Below are 16,509 nucleotides of genomic sequence, written 5' to 3' on the forward strand. Positions count from 1 at the left end.
GTTCATCCTGATGACCACCTGCATCAAGCAGTACGTGGAACCAAGGTACGACGGCACCAAGTGCCGCTGTGCTGTGGTTCTACCTGTCCCAGGTTTTGCAAAGGATAAGACTGGCCCCGCTGCTGCGCAATATCCCAGTTGGCTGTCTGGTGCCACTCTATCTATCCTTCATAGAAAAGTTCTTCCAGGACAACGTCTTCAACCACAGGGCCATTAGGCAGTGGTCAGCATGGAACATCATGCAGGAACTGAGAGGACTCGACAGATCTGGTGGGATGGTTCTCGGAGCAGACTGTCCAGGTCTGGCAGAACCCCTCATTGCCAGGGCTCACTAACAAGCACCAGGACATGGCCCGGTAGGCGGTGAGAGGAGCCCTCTCAGTGAGATCCTTCCTGAACAACCGGAACATCACCCTCAACGCACACTGTCCTTGGGATAGCTGCAGTGGGGTGGAGACTATCGCCCACCTCTTTGCCGAATACAGATTCACAAGGAGGGTATGGAGAGCTCTATCACGTGTCATCCCCAGCGACAACGTGACAGAGGACTCCCTGATTTACAGACTGTTCCCGGGGACCCACTCTGAGTCTGTTGAAGACCATCAATTTGGTAAAGGACACCCTTTGGTCAGCCTGAAAGCCGGTGGCCTTTCAGCAAACTGAGATGTCAGTCTGGGAATACTGCTGCCTGCCACATTTCAGGCTGCAGGACGACATGCTGAGTCTTAGTACAGCCAAGGCACGAATACTGTGGGGAGGGAGCACTGTTTAGAGCTCTCCCCATTACCAGGGGTGGTGACTGAATATTAAGGCAATAACGTTAAACTTGGAAGGTAGATCAATGAGATGACTGACAAAATGTAAAAAAGTTTCTGAACAGCTTCTTCTGTACTGTAAATAACTTGCTCATCTGAGATAACTACGTAAAAGTTTGTAAATATCTTACTCAATAGGATTGAAATTATGAATGTAAAGTTTGGAACAACTTTTGGCTTGTATTGTACATAATTTATTGCAAATAAAGTTTATTTCTGGTAAAAAATTCTTTCATTCAAATATTCAACATCCACATAAAGGATGGCCAGATTACATTTTGCCAAGAAGTATTTGAAAGAGCCTGCAGAATTCTGGAAAAAGGTCTTGTGAACAGATGAGACTAAGATTAACCTGGATCAGAGTGATGATAAGAGCAAATGTGGAAGGAACAGCCCAAGATCCAAAGTATACCATCTTTGCCATGGTTTGCATCTTGCATTGTAGCCTCCATTTCTGTCAAGTAGTCATTGGGCCATATCCCCACCTGCCTTCTGAAGAGTGTTGCTTTTGGGGATTTTATTTCATTATGTTGAGAATTCTTCTGTCATCAGCGCTGGAGGTCTTCCTTGGAATACCAGTTACTTTGCAATTACTGAGCTCACCAGTTCACTCTTTCATCTTTTAATGATGTTGCAAACTGTTGATTTTGGTTTGGGTGATGTCTCTTACGGTTTTCTTTTTGTTTTTCAGCCCTATAATGGGTTCTTTGACTTTCATTGGGGCACAAGCACGGTGAAAGGTTCCACCAGAACATTGCGACCGTGGAAAAGCAGAATCAGGGCAACTGGAATTCATCAAAGCTGGCCGATTATTGTTGGACACTGACATGAGAGGCATCAGATGCTGAGTATAAATGAAAATCGGCATCATAACCCAATTAGACATGTTAAATTCAATAAAAGTTAATTTAATGTTTCTCCAACTTACTGGAGCTAGTGGAGTTGTTCAAGTGAACCGGTACGGACTTGAAGGGCCGACATGGCCTGTTTCCGTGCTGTAAACGGTTATATGGTTAACTCTGGTCCTCACGTTGAATCGTGGCAACTACAGACTCCAAAGGTGAACAAAAGCTTAGAAGCAAGCCTAGCTCTCTTATACCTGCACTAATGAAGCAATTAAACATACATGAGTACTCACAAGCCAAACGTACCAAGCATTATGGTGCCTTGAAATGAGGGGACGACATATAAAAAGTGCTGCAATTTCTACACGGTCCAACCAAAATGCACACAAATAACCTTGAATAAAATCTGGAATGTGAACCTTTAATTACATATGAAATGTTTGATTACAAATTTAAAACTGTGGAGCACGGGGGAAATTAAAGTGTCTTTGTCCCAAAATTATGGAGGGCAATGAATATCATTACCTCCTATGGACACTGCGAGACTGGCTAAGTTCCTCCAGGATTTCTGTATAATTTTACAATTTTGTCAGTTGTAAAGTGTAAACACAACATTTGTGCACTTTTATGTTCCCCAAATGGTACTTGATCTTCTTTTAGGGAACCAGGCAGGTCAGGTGGAAGAAGTATGTAGAGGTAAGCATTTTGGGTCCAGTGGAATGGAAGGGAAACAAATAGAAGTGTCATTGAACACAAGGCATTTAAGGAGAAGGTGTCTGCTGCCTTGTAATTAATAAAGGTAGACAAATCCCCTGGGCCGTATATATTTATTTCCCCTGCACCACGAGGGAGGCAAGTGCTGAAATTGCAGGGCCCCTGGCGTATATATTCAAAATGTCCTTAGTCATGGGGGAGGTGTTCGAGGATTGGAGGGTAGGTCACGTTGTCCCACTGTTTAAGAAGGGCTCCAAGAGTAATCCATGCAATTATAGGCTAGTGAGCCTGACATCAATAGTATGTAAATTATTTGAAGGATTTCTGAGAAATAGGATATATAGATATTTGGACCCTCATCAGCTGATTAAGTTCAGTCAGCCTGGATTTGTGCGTGGTAGGTCACATTTAACAAATCTTACATGTTTTTTTTGAGGAAGTTAGCAGGAAGGTTGATGAGAGAAAGGCCATGGATGTTGTCTATATGGACTTTAGTAAGGGCTTTGACAAGGTTCAACATGAGAGATTGGTTCAGAAGGTATTCATCGAGAGGTTGCAAATTGGATTTGAAATTGGCTTGGTGGCAGAAAACAGAGAGTGGTGGTGGATGGTTGCTTCTCAGACTGGAGGTCTCTGTCAAGTGGTGTGCCTCAGGGATCTGTGATGGGACCATTATTGTTTGCTATCTATATAAATTACCGAGATGATAATGTGGTGAATACGAAGATAGGTGGCGTCGTGGACTTCAAAGCTTGCAGAGGGATTTGGACCAGCTGGGAAATTGGGCCAGTAAATGCCTGATGGAATTTAATGCTTACAAGTGTGAGGTGTGCATTTGGAAGATCAAATCAGGGTAGGACATACACAGTAATTGATAGGCCATTGAGGAGTGTGGAATGCAAAGAGATCTAGGAAGACGTATACATTGTTCCTTGAAGGTGGCGTCGCATTTGGACATGGTTGTAAAGAAAGCCTTTGGCACCTTATCCTTTATAAATCAAACTATTAAGTATAGAAGTTGGAATGTTATGTTGAAGTTATTCAAATCATCGGTGAGGCCACACTTAGAATATTGTGTGCAGTTCTGGTCGTCCAACAGCAGAAAATATATCAATAAGATTGAAAGAGTGCAGAGATTGCCAGATCTTTAGGAGTTGAGTTACTGGGAAAGATTAAACAGGCTAGGACTATACTCCTTGGAATTAAGAAGAATGTGGGGAGACTTGTTAGAGGTTTATGATTATGAGGGGTATAGACAGAGTAGATCCTCTAGAGCAGGGGTGTCAAGCTCAAATTCACGGAGGGCCAAAATTAAAAACTTGGACTAAGTCGAGAGCCGAACTAAATATTTATTGAAAATTTTCAACAACATCTGCATGTTTTCTCTTCTTTCAACATATGTAATGTTAAACTTTAGGATATAACTTTAGGAGGATAATGTTACAGGTCAGGAGTAGGTAGCTCAAGTTCACCCTTTGCTTGACCTGAGGGAAACATATTTGGTCCCTGTGGAGATGTCGTCAGCATTCACAGGCTGTGTCCATTTTGGCCTGCATCAGGACTCAGCATTTCCTGCTCACTCCTCAGGCTCTAGGCCTCTAGTCACCCTCGACCCACCATCCCTCTACCTGACCAGTCCTTTACCCAACCTCTACTCACCCCTCACTCCACTCGCTCTGCCTCTACCCACCCCATCCTATACACACCCCTCTACTGCCTCTCCCCTCAACCTGTTCCTCCCTCTACCCGTCTCTCACCCTCTAATCACCCCTCCCCTACTCGCCCTGCCCCTCCCCTTTTACCTCTTCCCTATCCACCCCTCCTTCTACTCATCCCTCCCTCTAACTGCCCCTCGCACCACCATAACTTCCCCTGCCTATTACTCCTCACCTACACCCTCTGCCCACCCCTGCTTACCCACCCACTCAGGCCCAGCACGCTACCGATCAGCCTTTGCGGACAGCCACCATCTTTCTCTTCACGTGCAGGGCCGAACCAGCCATCCCTGGGGTCCGCGCGGGTGCAAGCGCTGAAGGCCGTGGTGACCGGGAGAAGTGCGCTCGCGCTGTGGAAGGGCCGTCCGGTGCCAGTCGCGCGGGGCTCGCGCTGCCCGGGGGCCGTGCGCAGCCTGCCATGCCCGTCGCGCCGAAAGGAAATCACAGACACTCGCCCATCCGCCGCACCGCTCGACAGGTGGGAGAAGTGACTGGTTGTGCGGGGAGCCTTCCAACTGGCTTGCCGGCTGATGACATCGACAGACTTCTCGTGTTACAATTTCTCGTGTTACAATGGGGAAGGATGTGCAATGAAGGGGGAGGATGGTGGGGGTGACATTACCAAAAAACAGCATCAGCTCTCGCTGCAGGGCGGGCCACCTCTAAAACATTTTTGAAATGATCTTGCGGGCCAAATATAATTATAATCGCGGGCCAAATTTGACCCGCGGACCAGAGTTTGACATGTGTGCCCTAGAGGAATTAGAGGATATGGGGAGAAGGCAGGTAGGTGGAGTTAGGTCATAAATTAGATCAGCCATGATCATAGTGAATGGCGGAGCAGGCTCGATGGGCCATTTTTGGCTTACTCCTGTTCCTACTTCCTATGTTCCTCTGTTCCTATGTGAGTAGGATATTTCTACTTAGATTAGGGAGATAAATACGAGAGGTCATAGCTTTAGGCTGAAAGGGGAGAGATACAAGTGGAACATAAGGGGAAAGTTATTCACTCAGAAAAGTAGGAATGCGGAATGAGCTGCCATCTGATGCAGTTAATGCAGATTCAATCTTGAGTTCTAAAATTAAATTGGATAAATACATGGATAGGAGAGGTCTGGAGGGTTATGGAATGAAAGCAGGTCAGTGGAACTTAGCCAACAAGCACGAATACTCTTCACGCCAAGCCACTTACTTACGATAATCAGAATATTGTATTATTCATCAGTTAAAATGGCAGATATGCAGATGATGTGAACTACTTCATTGCAGGAAGATTTAACGTGCTTCAATTATTCCATTTTTTTCTCCCTGGCTGTTGTACTTCAGACCAACATTTTCATGCTAAGTTCAAGTTTATTGTTATCCGATTGTACAAGTACAACCCGATGAAACAACATTCTCTGGTCCTCAGTGCAAATCCATGCAAACATACATACAATACCTATGCAGTACAGTATAGTCATTAGAAGTGCCCTCTGTCAACTGAATTGGTTGTTTAAGATGCAGGAAAATATCTGAAGAGTACAAGGGAGGTACCTGGACCAGCTGGGAGATTGGGCCAGTAAATGGCTGATGAAATTTAAAGCACATGTGTAACTCCTGACCCATATTTTCTATCTGATCAACTGACAGAGTGAGACTTGCTGGGATACCCTAGTATTGAGACAGAATGGCCTTCTTCCATGCGTAAACATCAATGTATTTATTTATGTTACACAGCCGCTGCATTGCAGGAAATCACTGCCATTTTCCCGGAACGTGTGCTGTGTAAAAAGGTCATAACTGGAATGAGGGTGCCATTCCCTTTCCAATAGTTTACCTTCTGGACGCCCAGCAAATTTCCTGGAACGCCTTCAGTTAACTGCAGGCTTTTTGTGAACAATAGGCCATATTGATGACGTGCATGGCCTCTTTAATTACTACACTTTCGGTATGCTGTCTAAAGTCACGTAAGGAAACGGAGACTTCGAGTTTTGGTTGTTCGCACAATGCTGAGACCTCCAGCATTCTTCAGGCTGGTAAAATCACGTAAATTCTATCCAAAAAAAAAATGCCATTCTGTGATCAGTCAAATGCATTACTGTCAGTGGTTATTTGCATAAATAAACTGTTTGCCATAATTTTTACTCTGCAGTTAGGACTTGACTTTAAAAAAAATACTTAATTGGTTCATCCAGAACACTGAACCACCTGACACCTTGAAATATATGAAACAAATCCAAGTTTGAGCTGTTGCTAAATATTATGGAGTCCTAGCAATTTAAAGAACTTGCTTATCCAGTTATTCCCATTACATCAAAACTGCAGAATCAGGAAATCCCTAAGCTAGTATGACCACTCCAGCAAGTACTCTCACTCATAGCACAAGACACGGACAGGTTTGCGTCTACTCACCCATATATCAGCCTTGGTGGTGATAGCTTTGCCACTGTAAAGGTTTACCATTTCAGGAGCCCGGTAGGACAGAGTAGTGTACCTGTATAATACAAAGATGTAGGCATAAAGTTCATAACTCATTTGATTTTAATTTCCACCTTTGGTTCCTCTAGGAGAGAAAACAATTTACTTTTATTATTCTTGCCTAGTTCACTTCGCGTATCTAAATAAATTGAGCTGCTCATTTCCAATTAAGTGACCCGACTCTTGGAAAAAGACAACAGTTTGCTCTCTGGGTCATTAAAATGAGGTCCTATTGTATTTATATTCAAGGAGCTCCATTAAAGGCAAAATAATTCTCACAATCAATCAAATCCAAAACAGGTTAGCAAGACAATCAGATCCTGGATCCTTTTCCTTGGGTCTGTAACTTCAATCCACAAGTACCGTATATTTCGGTGTATAAGTCAACCCACTTTTTCGGCCTGATTTTAAGGTTTTATGGTACATCCGGTGTATAAGTTTTCTGGCTGCCTCGCTGGCAATTCGACTGGTGTATAGGTCAACCCCCAAAGATTACGATGCCTGAGATTGGCCATTGACTGGCATATAAGTTGACCACCAAAGTTAGTTCCAGCATTTTCTTTGCTGCATGCATGCATTGATCTGCTGGGCGTTGGCTGGAGGTGATTGCTACCATGGAGGGCCCGTAGAGACCACGCAATACACGATGCACATTTGAAGCGAGTTTCAAATTGCAAGTGATTGAAATGGCCAAGAAAATGAACAATTGTACTTCTGCAAGAAAATATGATGTATATGAGAAGTTGGTAAGAGATTGGAGGAAGAAAGAGGAGACTTTTAAGAAAAATACCAAAAGGCAATGTTCCATAAGAAGTGGAATCACTCATTGGCCGGAGATAGAAAAGCACATTGCTGAATGGGTACATGAACAGAAGCGAGATTGCCACATAGTCACCTGAAATAAAATTAGAACATTTGCACTGCAGTGGACAAAGTCACACCCAGACCTCAGTAAAGACTTTGAAGCTACATTAGGCTGGGACAAACATTTCATGAACAGGAAAAATGTGGTATTACAACACACACAAAAAAAACAAAAATAAAAAACCCCCAAAAAAACGCTCAGAAATAACCAAACAAGTTGTAAATTTTCACCAGTTTATTATTCGTGACTGGCAGAAACATCAGTCTGCACTGGCAAATATTGGCAACATTGATGAAACGCCTATGAATTTTTACATGATAGGCATAGAACAGTGGAATGGAAAGGTGTTAAAACTGTGCAAACCAGCAGTACTGGCCTTGAAAGGACCAGGTTTACTGTGGTGTTATCGTGCATGGCCAACAGGACAAAGGTAAGACCCACGGTCAACATTCGCCGAATCAGCTTTTAAGAGGATGACGTGTGCCAGATCAGTGATTTTTGATTTTAAGGTCTCAAAAGTATATCCAGTGTATAGGTCGACCCCTCCCTTTTTGAGAAAATTTTTTGGGTTTCACAACTCAACTTGTATGCCAAAATATACGGTAACTTACTTTTATGACACAACCATGTAATTGGGACAGACAAATCAGTCAAGCTAATGCAATTAACCCTTTGGATTTTAGGAATCAAAAAGGCAAATCTATTGTTACAAGGCTTTATTGTTACAAGGGTTCAATGACAAAACCAAATGATTAATACAATCAAAACCCCAATCTCTTAATTTGAAGAAATATCCCAGGATCAAAATTCCCTTTTGCATTTTCAAACTATATTGCTTAGTGTCTCCATGTATACAACTTTTTTCTTTGGCTTGGCTTCGCGGACGAAGATTTATGGAAGGGGTAAAAAAGTCCACGTCAGCTGCAGGCTCGTTTGTGGCTGACCAGTCCGATGCGGGACAGGCAGACACGATTGCAGCGGTTGCAAGGGAAAATTGGTTGGTTGGGGTTGGGTGTTGGGTTTTTCCTCCTTTGCCTTTTGTCAGTGAGGTGGGCTCTGCGGTCTTCTTCAAAGGAGGCTGCTGCCCGCCAAACTGTGAGGCGCCAAGATGCACGGTTTGAGGCGTTATCAGCCCACTGGCGGTGGTCAATGTGGCAGGCACCAAGAGATTTCTTTAGGCAGTCCTTGTACCTTTTCTTTGGTGCACCTCTGTCACGGTGGCCAGTGGAGAGCTCGCCATATAATACGATCTTGGGAAGGCGATGGTCCTCCATTCTGGAGACGTGACCCATCCAGCGCAGCTGGATCTTCAGCAGCGTGGACTCGATGCTGTCGACCTCTGCCATCTCGAGTACCTCGACGTTAGGGGTGTGAGCGCTCCAATGGATGTTGAGGATGGAGCGGAGACAACGCTGGTGGAAGCGTTCTAGGAGCCGTAGGTGGTGCCGGTAGAGGACCCATGATTCGGAGCCGAACAGGAGTGTGGGTATGACAACGGCTCTGTATACGCTTATCTTTGTGAGGTTTTTCAGTTGGTTGTTTTTCCAGACTCTTTTGTGTAGTCTTCCAAAGGCGCTATTTGCCTTGGCGAGTCTGTTGTCTATCTCATTGTCGATCCTTGCATCTGATGAAATGGTGCAGCCGAGATAGGTAAACTGGTTGACCGTTTTGAGTTTTGTGTGCCCGATGGAGATGTGGGGGGGCTGGTAGTCATGGTGGGGAGCTGGCTGATGGAGGACCTCAGTTTTCTTCAGGCTGACTTCCAGGCCAAACATTTTGGCAGTTTCCGCAAAGCAGGACGTCAAGCGCTGAAGAGCTGGCTCTGAATGGGCAACTAAAGCGGCATCATCTGCAAAGAGTAGTTCACGGACAAGTTTCTCTTGTGTCTTGGTGTGAGCTTGCTTTATACATGCATGAATTATCCTTTTTGGAAACAAATCAACATGCACCAAGGTACCGCAAACTCTGTTAATCCGGCATAGACAGGAGTTTGGTGGAGTTGGAGCATCAGATTTTCCAGACTACGAACGCTGTCACTATAAATGCTTCATTTATAGTAATGTGTGGCACTGTTAGCGCAATGCTATTACAACACTAATGACCAGGACATAAAGAGTTTGTACATTCTTTCTCGTGACCTGCTTGGGTTTTTCCTGGAAGCTCCTAATTCCTCCCATCCTCCAAAATGTACACCTACAGGGCAGCATGAGTTTCAGGGACTGAAAAAGCCTTCTATCATGCTGTGTAATCAAAAATAAAACTGAATTCTGGAAAACTACTTGTGGATTGGAAAATGAATCTGAAACTAGTGCTTGACAAATTTGCTGGAGACCTTTAAGAACTTGACAAGCAGATAACAGAGGAATTATGGATTTCAGAAGGCATTTGATAACATGTCACATAAAAAGTTGGTGCACAAGAACACAGGAGGGGAAGAAAGTGTGCTTACATTTATTTAAAATTGTTAACCCAGAGAAAGTCCGAATAAATACATTTTCAGTCTGAAAGGATGGGTCAATTGCCTCAAGGATCAGTTCTTGTCCCTCACCTTTTCAATATTTATGTAAAGGATATGAAGGGCAGAGAGAAAGATATCCAAGTTATACAATTACACAAAAATAGGTAGGAGGGAGACATCTGCCACGGAATATAGATAGGTTGAGTGAGTGGGCAAAACTTGGAAAGTGAGGGGTCATGCGCTTCGCTAAGAAGAATCAAAAATTAGTCTATGATCTGAATGGAGAGCATGAAAATTAATGGAGTAGAGCAGTCATCCTCAACCACTATTTGGCTATGGTCCCATTAGGACCCTGCTTAAGGCCCTCTTCCCTGTGAAGCAGCTAAGTTTAGTTGGTTTCTTTTGCACTTCTCTCCTCGTGACTACATTAAAAATATTTTATAATTTCGGTCTGTAGCTCCACTTAAGTGGAGAATGCCTGGAGTGGAAGGTTCTGGGATTCTTATCCATTAAATACAGAAAGTTAGCATGCAGGTGGTTAGGAAGGCAAATAGTCTGTATTGAAAGGGGACTAGAATTTAACAACAGTCAAGCTTTGCCACCAATGTATATCATGGTGGTGAGGCCACATTTGGAACACTGTTTACGGTTTTGGTTGCCTTCTTTGAGATCTGATACATTATCACTGGATGCCATGTAGAAGAGATTCAGAGTTCGATCCTGGGATGTATGGATAGCCCTATCATAATATCATTAAGGATTTTTAAAAGTTAGACAGGTTTTCGTTGGGGTTTAGGAGGATGAATAAGGCTCTTATTGAAACATACAAAACCCAGTGGGGTAGTATCAGGGTAAATTTTCAAGACATTGTTGTAAAATAAAGGGGGCAGTCATTTAAAACTAAGGTGCTAAGAATTTCTTCTCAGAAAAGGTGGCAAATGTCTGGAATTCACTAGCTTTAATAGTTAATATCACTTAAAGAGGTGGGTGGTTGATATCCTTTTGAAAGAATTGAGGACCACGTGAAATTGACACAGGCACAAATCACCCAAGATCAAATGGAATGGCAGGAGAGACTTGAGGAGCGAGGTGGCCTTCTCCTGCTCCTATTTCTTCTCGTGTTTTTGTGATCGAGGCAACATGCCTAAAACCATCTCTTTGATAGATTTTAATATGTAACAGCATTTTAAAATAGAAAACCTAAATCTATCCAATAGAATTTAGAAAACAGAGAACTTTTCCAAGAATTTTAGTTCCATCAGCCAGAAGTATTTTCTCTTTGAAGCAGCTTACAGAAACATGCTAAGAATGACTATTTATAACAAATCTGCTGTTAAACAAGTCTGAAATATATTAGTACTCCTACACCTATGAGATCATAATTGGTTGTGGGATCTGGGCCCTTCTGTTTCATTAACACACTTCTTTGTTCCATCAGCAGTGGAAATAACCAACCAACATTTCCCTTGACCTCCTATGGGTGCTATGAGACCTGCTGAGTTCCACCAGCATTTTTGTGTTTTTATTGCAATCACAGAGCCTGCAGACTTTCGGGTTTCACTTCAACCTTTACTTTTATTAGCTTTTCTCTTCACCTCTACCTTAACTGCGAACAATTTTCAGAAGTGTCTCCCAGAAAGCTAGTTTGGATCAACATGACATTTCTTCAGAGCTTTAGTCTCAATACAGTCTATGTTGGATATGTTTGATTTATTTAAAGCCAGGCAACATGTTGTGTGAACTCTATAGTGAGCCAGACCGGGTTATTACAATCAATCCAACTGCCATAGTTCTGTGAGTGACCAAGGTATAGTTTATGTATGCATCAACTATCTTCCGCTCTGCATTTTTCAGGAGAAATCATGAAAAGTCTGAAACGGTTCTATTACATCAGCTCATTATGCAATCACGAAGAAGGCTCGCTAGAGGCTATACTTTGTGAAGAGTTTGAAGAGATTCAATACGTCACCAAAGACTCGAGAACCTCTGCCGGTATGCCATAAAGAGCACTCTGGCTGGTTGCATCGCTGTCTGATGTGACAATGCTCAGGACAAGTAAAAACTCCAGAGGGTTGCTAACTCAGCCTGCAATGTCCTGGGCGCCAGCCTTCATCGAGGACATCTATAAGAGACGGAGTCTTAAGAAATCAGCCTCCGTCCTCAAAGACCCCCGCCATCCATGCTATACTCTCTTCACTCTGTTACCAACTCAAAAAGGTACAGGAGCCTGAAGACTCAGCGGCACAAGGGCAGCTTCTTCCCCTCCACCATCAGATTCCTCAATGATCAACGAACCAATGACACTGCTTTTCTTTGTCTTTTTCTTGCACTATTTTCATTTATTTTGTACAGTGGTTTATAGAAATGCTTGTACGGTGACTCTGTCACAAAACAACAACTTCATAACATGTTCATGACGATGAATTCTGATTCTGCAAACTATTGTTCTATAATTGATTGTTTGGTAATCAATATATTGACTGTTGAGAGTTATAAGACTCAATGAGAGTCAATGAAGACATAGTGTATGCATAGTCCCTCAGCCTCCCCTTCCAAAAGTCCACAATAAGATCCTGAGTCTTGCTGACATCAAGGCCAAGATTGTCGTTCCAGCACCACACAGCCCGATTCTCAATTTTCATCCAATATTTTGATTCATCCCTTCCTGTTATTGGACCAACAACAGAGGCGTCATCAGCAAATGTATATGCTGCCTTGAAAATGAACTTGGCTATGCAGCCGTGAGCATATAAGAGCAGGAGGTTGAACTCAGACTCTTGAAGTAGCTCCATGTCGATGGTCAATGAGCAGAGGTAATGTTGCCAAATCACACTCAGCATCCACCAATGAGAAAATTGATGATCCACTCGCAAATCGAAGAATCTCAAAGCCTTGAGTTTGATTATTAGTTTTGCCTTTCAGAAGTGTTCTTGCAATCCAGGTGATCCAACCCATAATGGCGGGTCAACAAGCTGGCCAAATGAAGCGAGTCCAGGAAACGGGAGTTGATTTGCTCCATAACACACTTCTCCATGTGCTTCATCACAGTAGATTGAAAGTGCCACCAGCCAACGGTCACTGAAGCAGCTGGGCAGACATTCACAAATAGCAAGTGTGCAGCATTATCATCTGTAACTATTTGTCTGTTAGCTTAGAATAGTTGCTGAGGGCAAGAAAACCAGCAATTTACAAAAATGTTTCATGAAGCTATAAGATTTCCTGACATTTTATGTGTACCTTCAGATGGGAGGTAGGTCGTGGTGGGGGGGGTTCTAATTATTGTGGAGTAAGAAATCACTTTATTAGGAATCTCAGTCAGCTTATACCATGTACTTAGTTGCACCCGTTTCACTCATATTGTAAGAATGTACTGAAAAGTATTGCTATCATACAATTAACTATCATTACTTAATCCTATTTAAATTTAAATATACAGCAGGCAACAGGCCCTTCCAGCCACAAGCCCATGCCCCCCAATTACAACTAAGTGACCAATTTACTCACTAACCCCGTACGTCTTTGAAATGTGGGAGGAAAACGGAGCATCAGAAGAAACCCACGTGGACAAAGGTGGGGGGGGGGGGGCGGAAACGGACGACAAACTCCTTATAATCAGTGCCAAATTCAAACCCAGGACACTGGTGCTGTAATAGTGTTGTGCTAACCGTGCTGCCATCATCAGATATGATGCAGTTAGAAAGAGAAAATGTATAAATGCAGATTTTCAGCGATATAATTGGAAGATTACACATGACAACCATTTACAAATTCTAATGATACCATCCAAGTTTGATGGCTCAGTGCAAGCAAACTATTTAGCCTGTATATTCAAGGATGATTTTAATTGAAGGAATATTTAAGATATTCATTAGTAATTTCAAGAGATATAGTGCAGTGAAAAATTAAGACATCCTTCCATACTGATCTCATTAACTATCTGCAAAATTAAATACAGAACAATAAATTAAATATATGGGAAACAATACTCAAGAGGTGTCTGAGGCACAGTTGATTCTTTCAATGTATTTTTGCATTGTGATTGCTATCTGTATCTGGGAAAAATGCCAGCTCCTACTTGGTGCAATAATTATGGATCACAGACAAGTTCAGCCTCTATATAATCTTTTCCAAGCAGGCTGATGCGCCTCCAGAGAACTGGTGATTTTGACTGAAATAAAGAGAAACATCTCATCATAAACTGACTTTATTCCAGCACTCTCACCCCCGAGCTAGAAGGTTACGCCTTCTAGAGGGGAGCTGATACTGCACTACGGTATTGGGGGAAGGCTGCTTAGTTAAAAAGGGCATCTTTATGATCAGATATTAAACCAATGCTCTCTTAGTTAAGTACCACTATATCATTCTATATTGCTTAATCAAAATGAATGACTAGCAGTGCATTGCTATCTGTGGAACGTTGCTGTATACAGCCATTTTTCCTCATTTAATGTACATTTGTACTCAAAAAGACTCAATTGCCTCCAAGATTCTTTAGAATGTTACCAAAGACTCTCGGAAATTTCTACAGGTGTCACATGGAGAGCATTCTGTCTGGTTGCATCCGTGTCTGGCACAGGACAGGGAAGAAAAAAAAACTCCAGAGTCGTGAACTCATCATGGGCAACAGCCTCCACCCCATCCAGGTCATCTACGGTGTCTGAAGAAAGCAGCCTCTATCCTCAAGGACACCCACCACCAGGCCATCCCTCTTCACTCTGCTATCATCGGGAAAGAGGTACAGGAGACTGAAGATGAGCACCCAGTGACACAAGGACAGCTTCTTCCCCTCCGCCATCAGATTTCTGAATGGAAAATGAACCAATGATTTATACCAATATTTGCAAAGTCATCCTGCCTTAAAACAACTAATTTCTTGACATGTTCAAATTCTGATTCTGACTGCCTCGGTCATGAAGAGTGCAATACCTGTACAAATTCAAGGCCCTTTGTCTTTACAGTTAAGAACTGATTTTATGCAATTACTCCATAACTAGTTGAATGGGATTCTTGCCAGTGTTTTGGGAAGTATCCTCGGATTTTTTGACAAAATAGGAAAACAAGTTGCCTTGGAATGTAATACATGCTATTCCCTAAAACTAAATGAGAGCATGCAATGTTAAGAGCATAGAAACAGATTTTTGGACCTCTGGGGATCTCTTGAAGCTGTCATTTAACCACATCAAGATGTATTCTATTTCTTTTCCAGTCACTTCTCACTGCTGTTTTCTTGGGATAAGATTCCCACCTTGTTCACTATGTCTTGGTGGCTAGCTTGGGCACTGCAAATGCGATTTTCTAAAAATCCATTTTAATTGAGAATGGTTCAAAATATTTGTAAATGTGACAAATTCGAGATGCAATGTAAATGTGTTTTTCAGTACTGTTTCTCATGAGGAGCATGGGAGACAACCCTACAGGACTGACTACAGCAGCAGACCAGCGATGGGGAGGGGTGGGGGGGGCGGGGGGGGGGGTCAGTGGTTGAAGCTCCTATTATAGGCTGCGGCCTGTTGGTGACTTGTGGTGAAAGGGCAAATGCAGGTTGTGGGTTGCTGGAAACTGGCTCATGGGAACCAGGTATAGGGTGCTGAGGGCAGGAAGGGGGTGCCAAAGGGTCTCAGGTGTTGAAGGCTTCCTGATCGTATCAGAGGTTTGCGCAGATAGAACAGGTGTCTGTGTGGCTGCAGATGCTGTGGGAAAGCTGGAGGCAAATCCACGGACACTCAGTGTCTCTGAAGGGGCTCCCTTTTGCTTCTCTTTCTCTTACTGTAAAGGGCACCAGGCAGTACTAATGGAGACCCTTTGTCCGCCTTACAGCAGACCAAAGGAAATTTTGTGCAATATTACATTTTCTGTTTTATGACAATAAAAGAATCTTGAATATCGACTTATTTTTATGTCTTCAGAGTCAAACAACGATTCCCACATCGCAACCCCTACAGTACCAGAGAAAGACAAACCAGTGCACCTGATCTTTGTCTTTGCTATATAAAGTACATGACCTGCTGAGTTTCTCCAGCAATGTAATTTTACTTCAATCATGGTGTCTGCAGACTTTTGGGTTTTACTTGTGTCTACTGAAAAACTCTGAAATTTCTTCGAGGGATATCTACCCTGGAGAAGTTCTCCGAAGGGAGTTGTAGTGTGGAGAATCTCGACCCTATCGGCAAATACCTAGTCAAAAGTTGCATCGCCTACCAATCAAGGTTGGACCACCCACCCATTAGTGCACATCTGACCATTGGCCCTAGTGATCACCTGGGCCAAATCCTCCAGCTTACTGTACTATTAAAATCCACCATGTAGAACAGCTCTTCTTCTTTGGCTCCAGTCCTGTGATGAACCTTACTCCAGTCAAGGTCATGAACTGTGAACAACGCTGGAGGTAATGTTGGTAAGGTGTGCACTACATAGGGGCCGGAGCTGTTGCATCTTAGTGTTGCAGATAGCATTGGAGCCATACCCACATTAGACAAGGAACTGCCGGTAACATATCGTAATCCTTGGTTGTGATAAGTCTGTACACAACTGCTAGTATCGGTAGACATTGTATCTGATGTGACTGGATTGTACTGTGCTTATAAATCTGCACACAGTTGTTAATATCAGTAGTGTCAAGTCTGATGTGACTGATCAT

General features: G+C 43.0%; 1 protein-coding gene across 4 annotated transcripts in view; it reads right to left on the reverse strand.

The window, feature by feature from the left end:
• LOC138754142 (AP2-associated protein kinase 1-like) overlaps positions 1-16,509 on the reverse strand; it is a 110,138-nt gene that overhangs the window by 61,451 nt on the left and 32,178 nt on the right. For all 4 annotated transcript variants that reach the window (XM_069918007.1, XM_069918005.1, XM_069918006.1 and 1 more), the window contains exon 6: positions 6,484-6,565. In XM_069918007.1, coding sequence (XP_069774108.1) covers positions 6,484-6,565 — 82 coding nt within the window. The remainder of the gene's footprint in view (positions 1-6,483; positions 6,566-16,509) is intronic.

Source organism: Narcine bancroftii, chromosome 2 (assembly GCF_036971445.1).
Source record: "Narcine bancroftii isolate sNarBan1 chromosome 2, sNarBan1.hap1, whole genome shotgun sequence".
NCBI lineage: Eukaryota > Metazoa > Chordata > Chondrichthyes > Torpediniformes > Narcinidae > Narcine > Narcine bancroftii.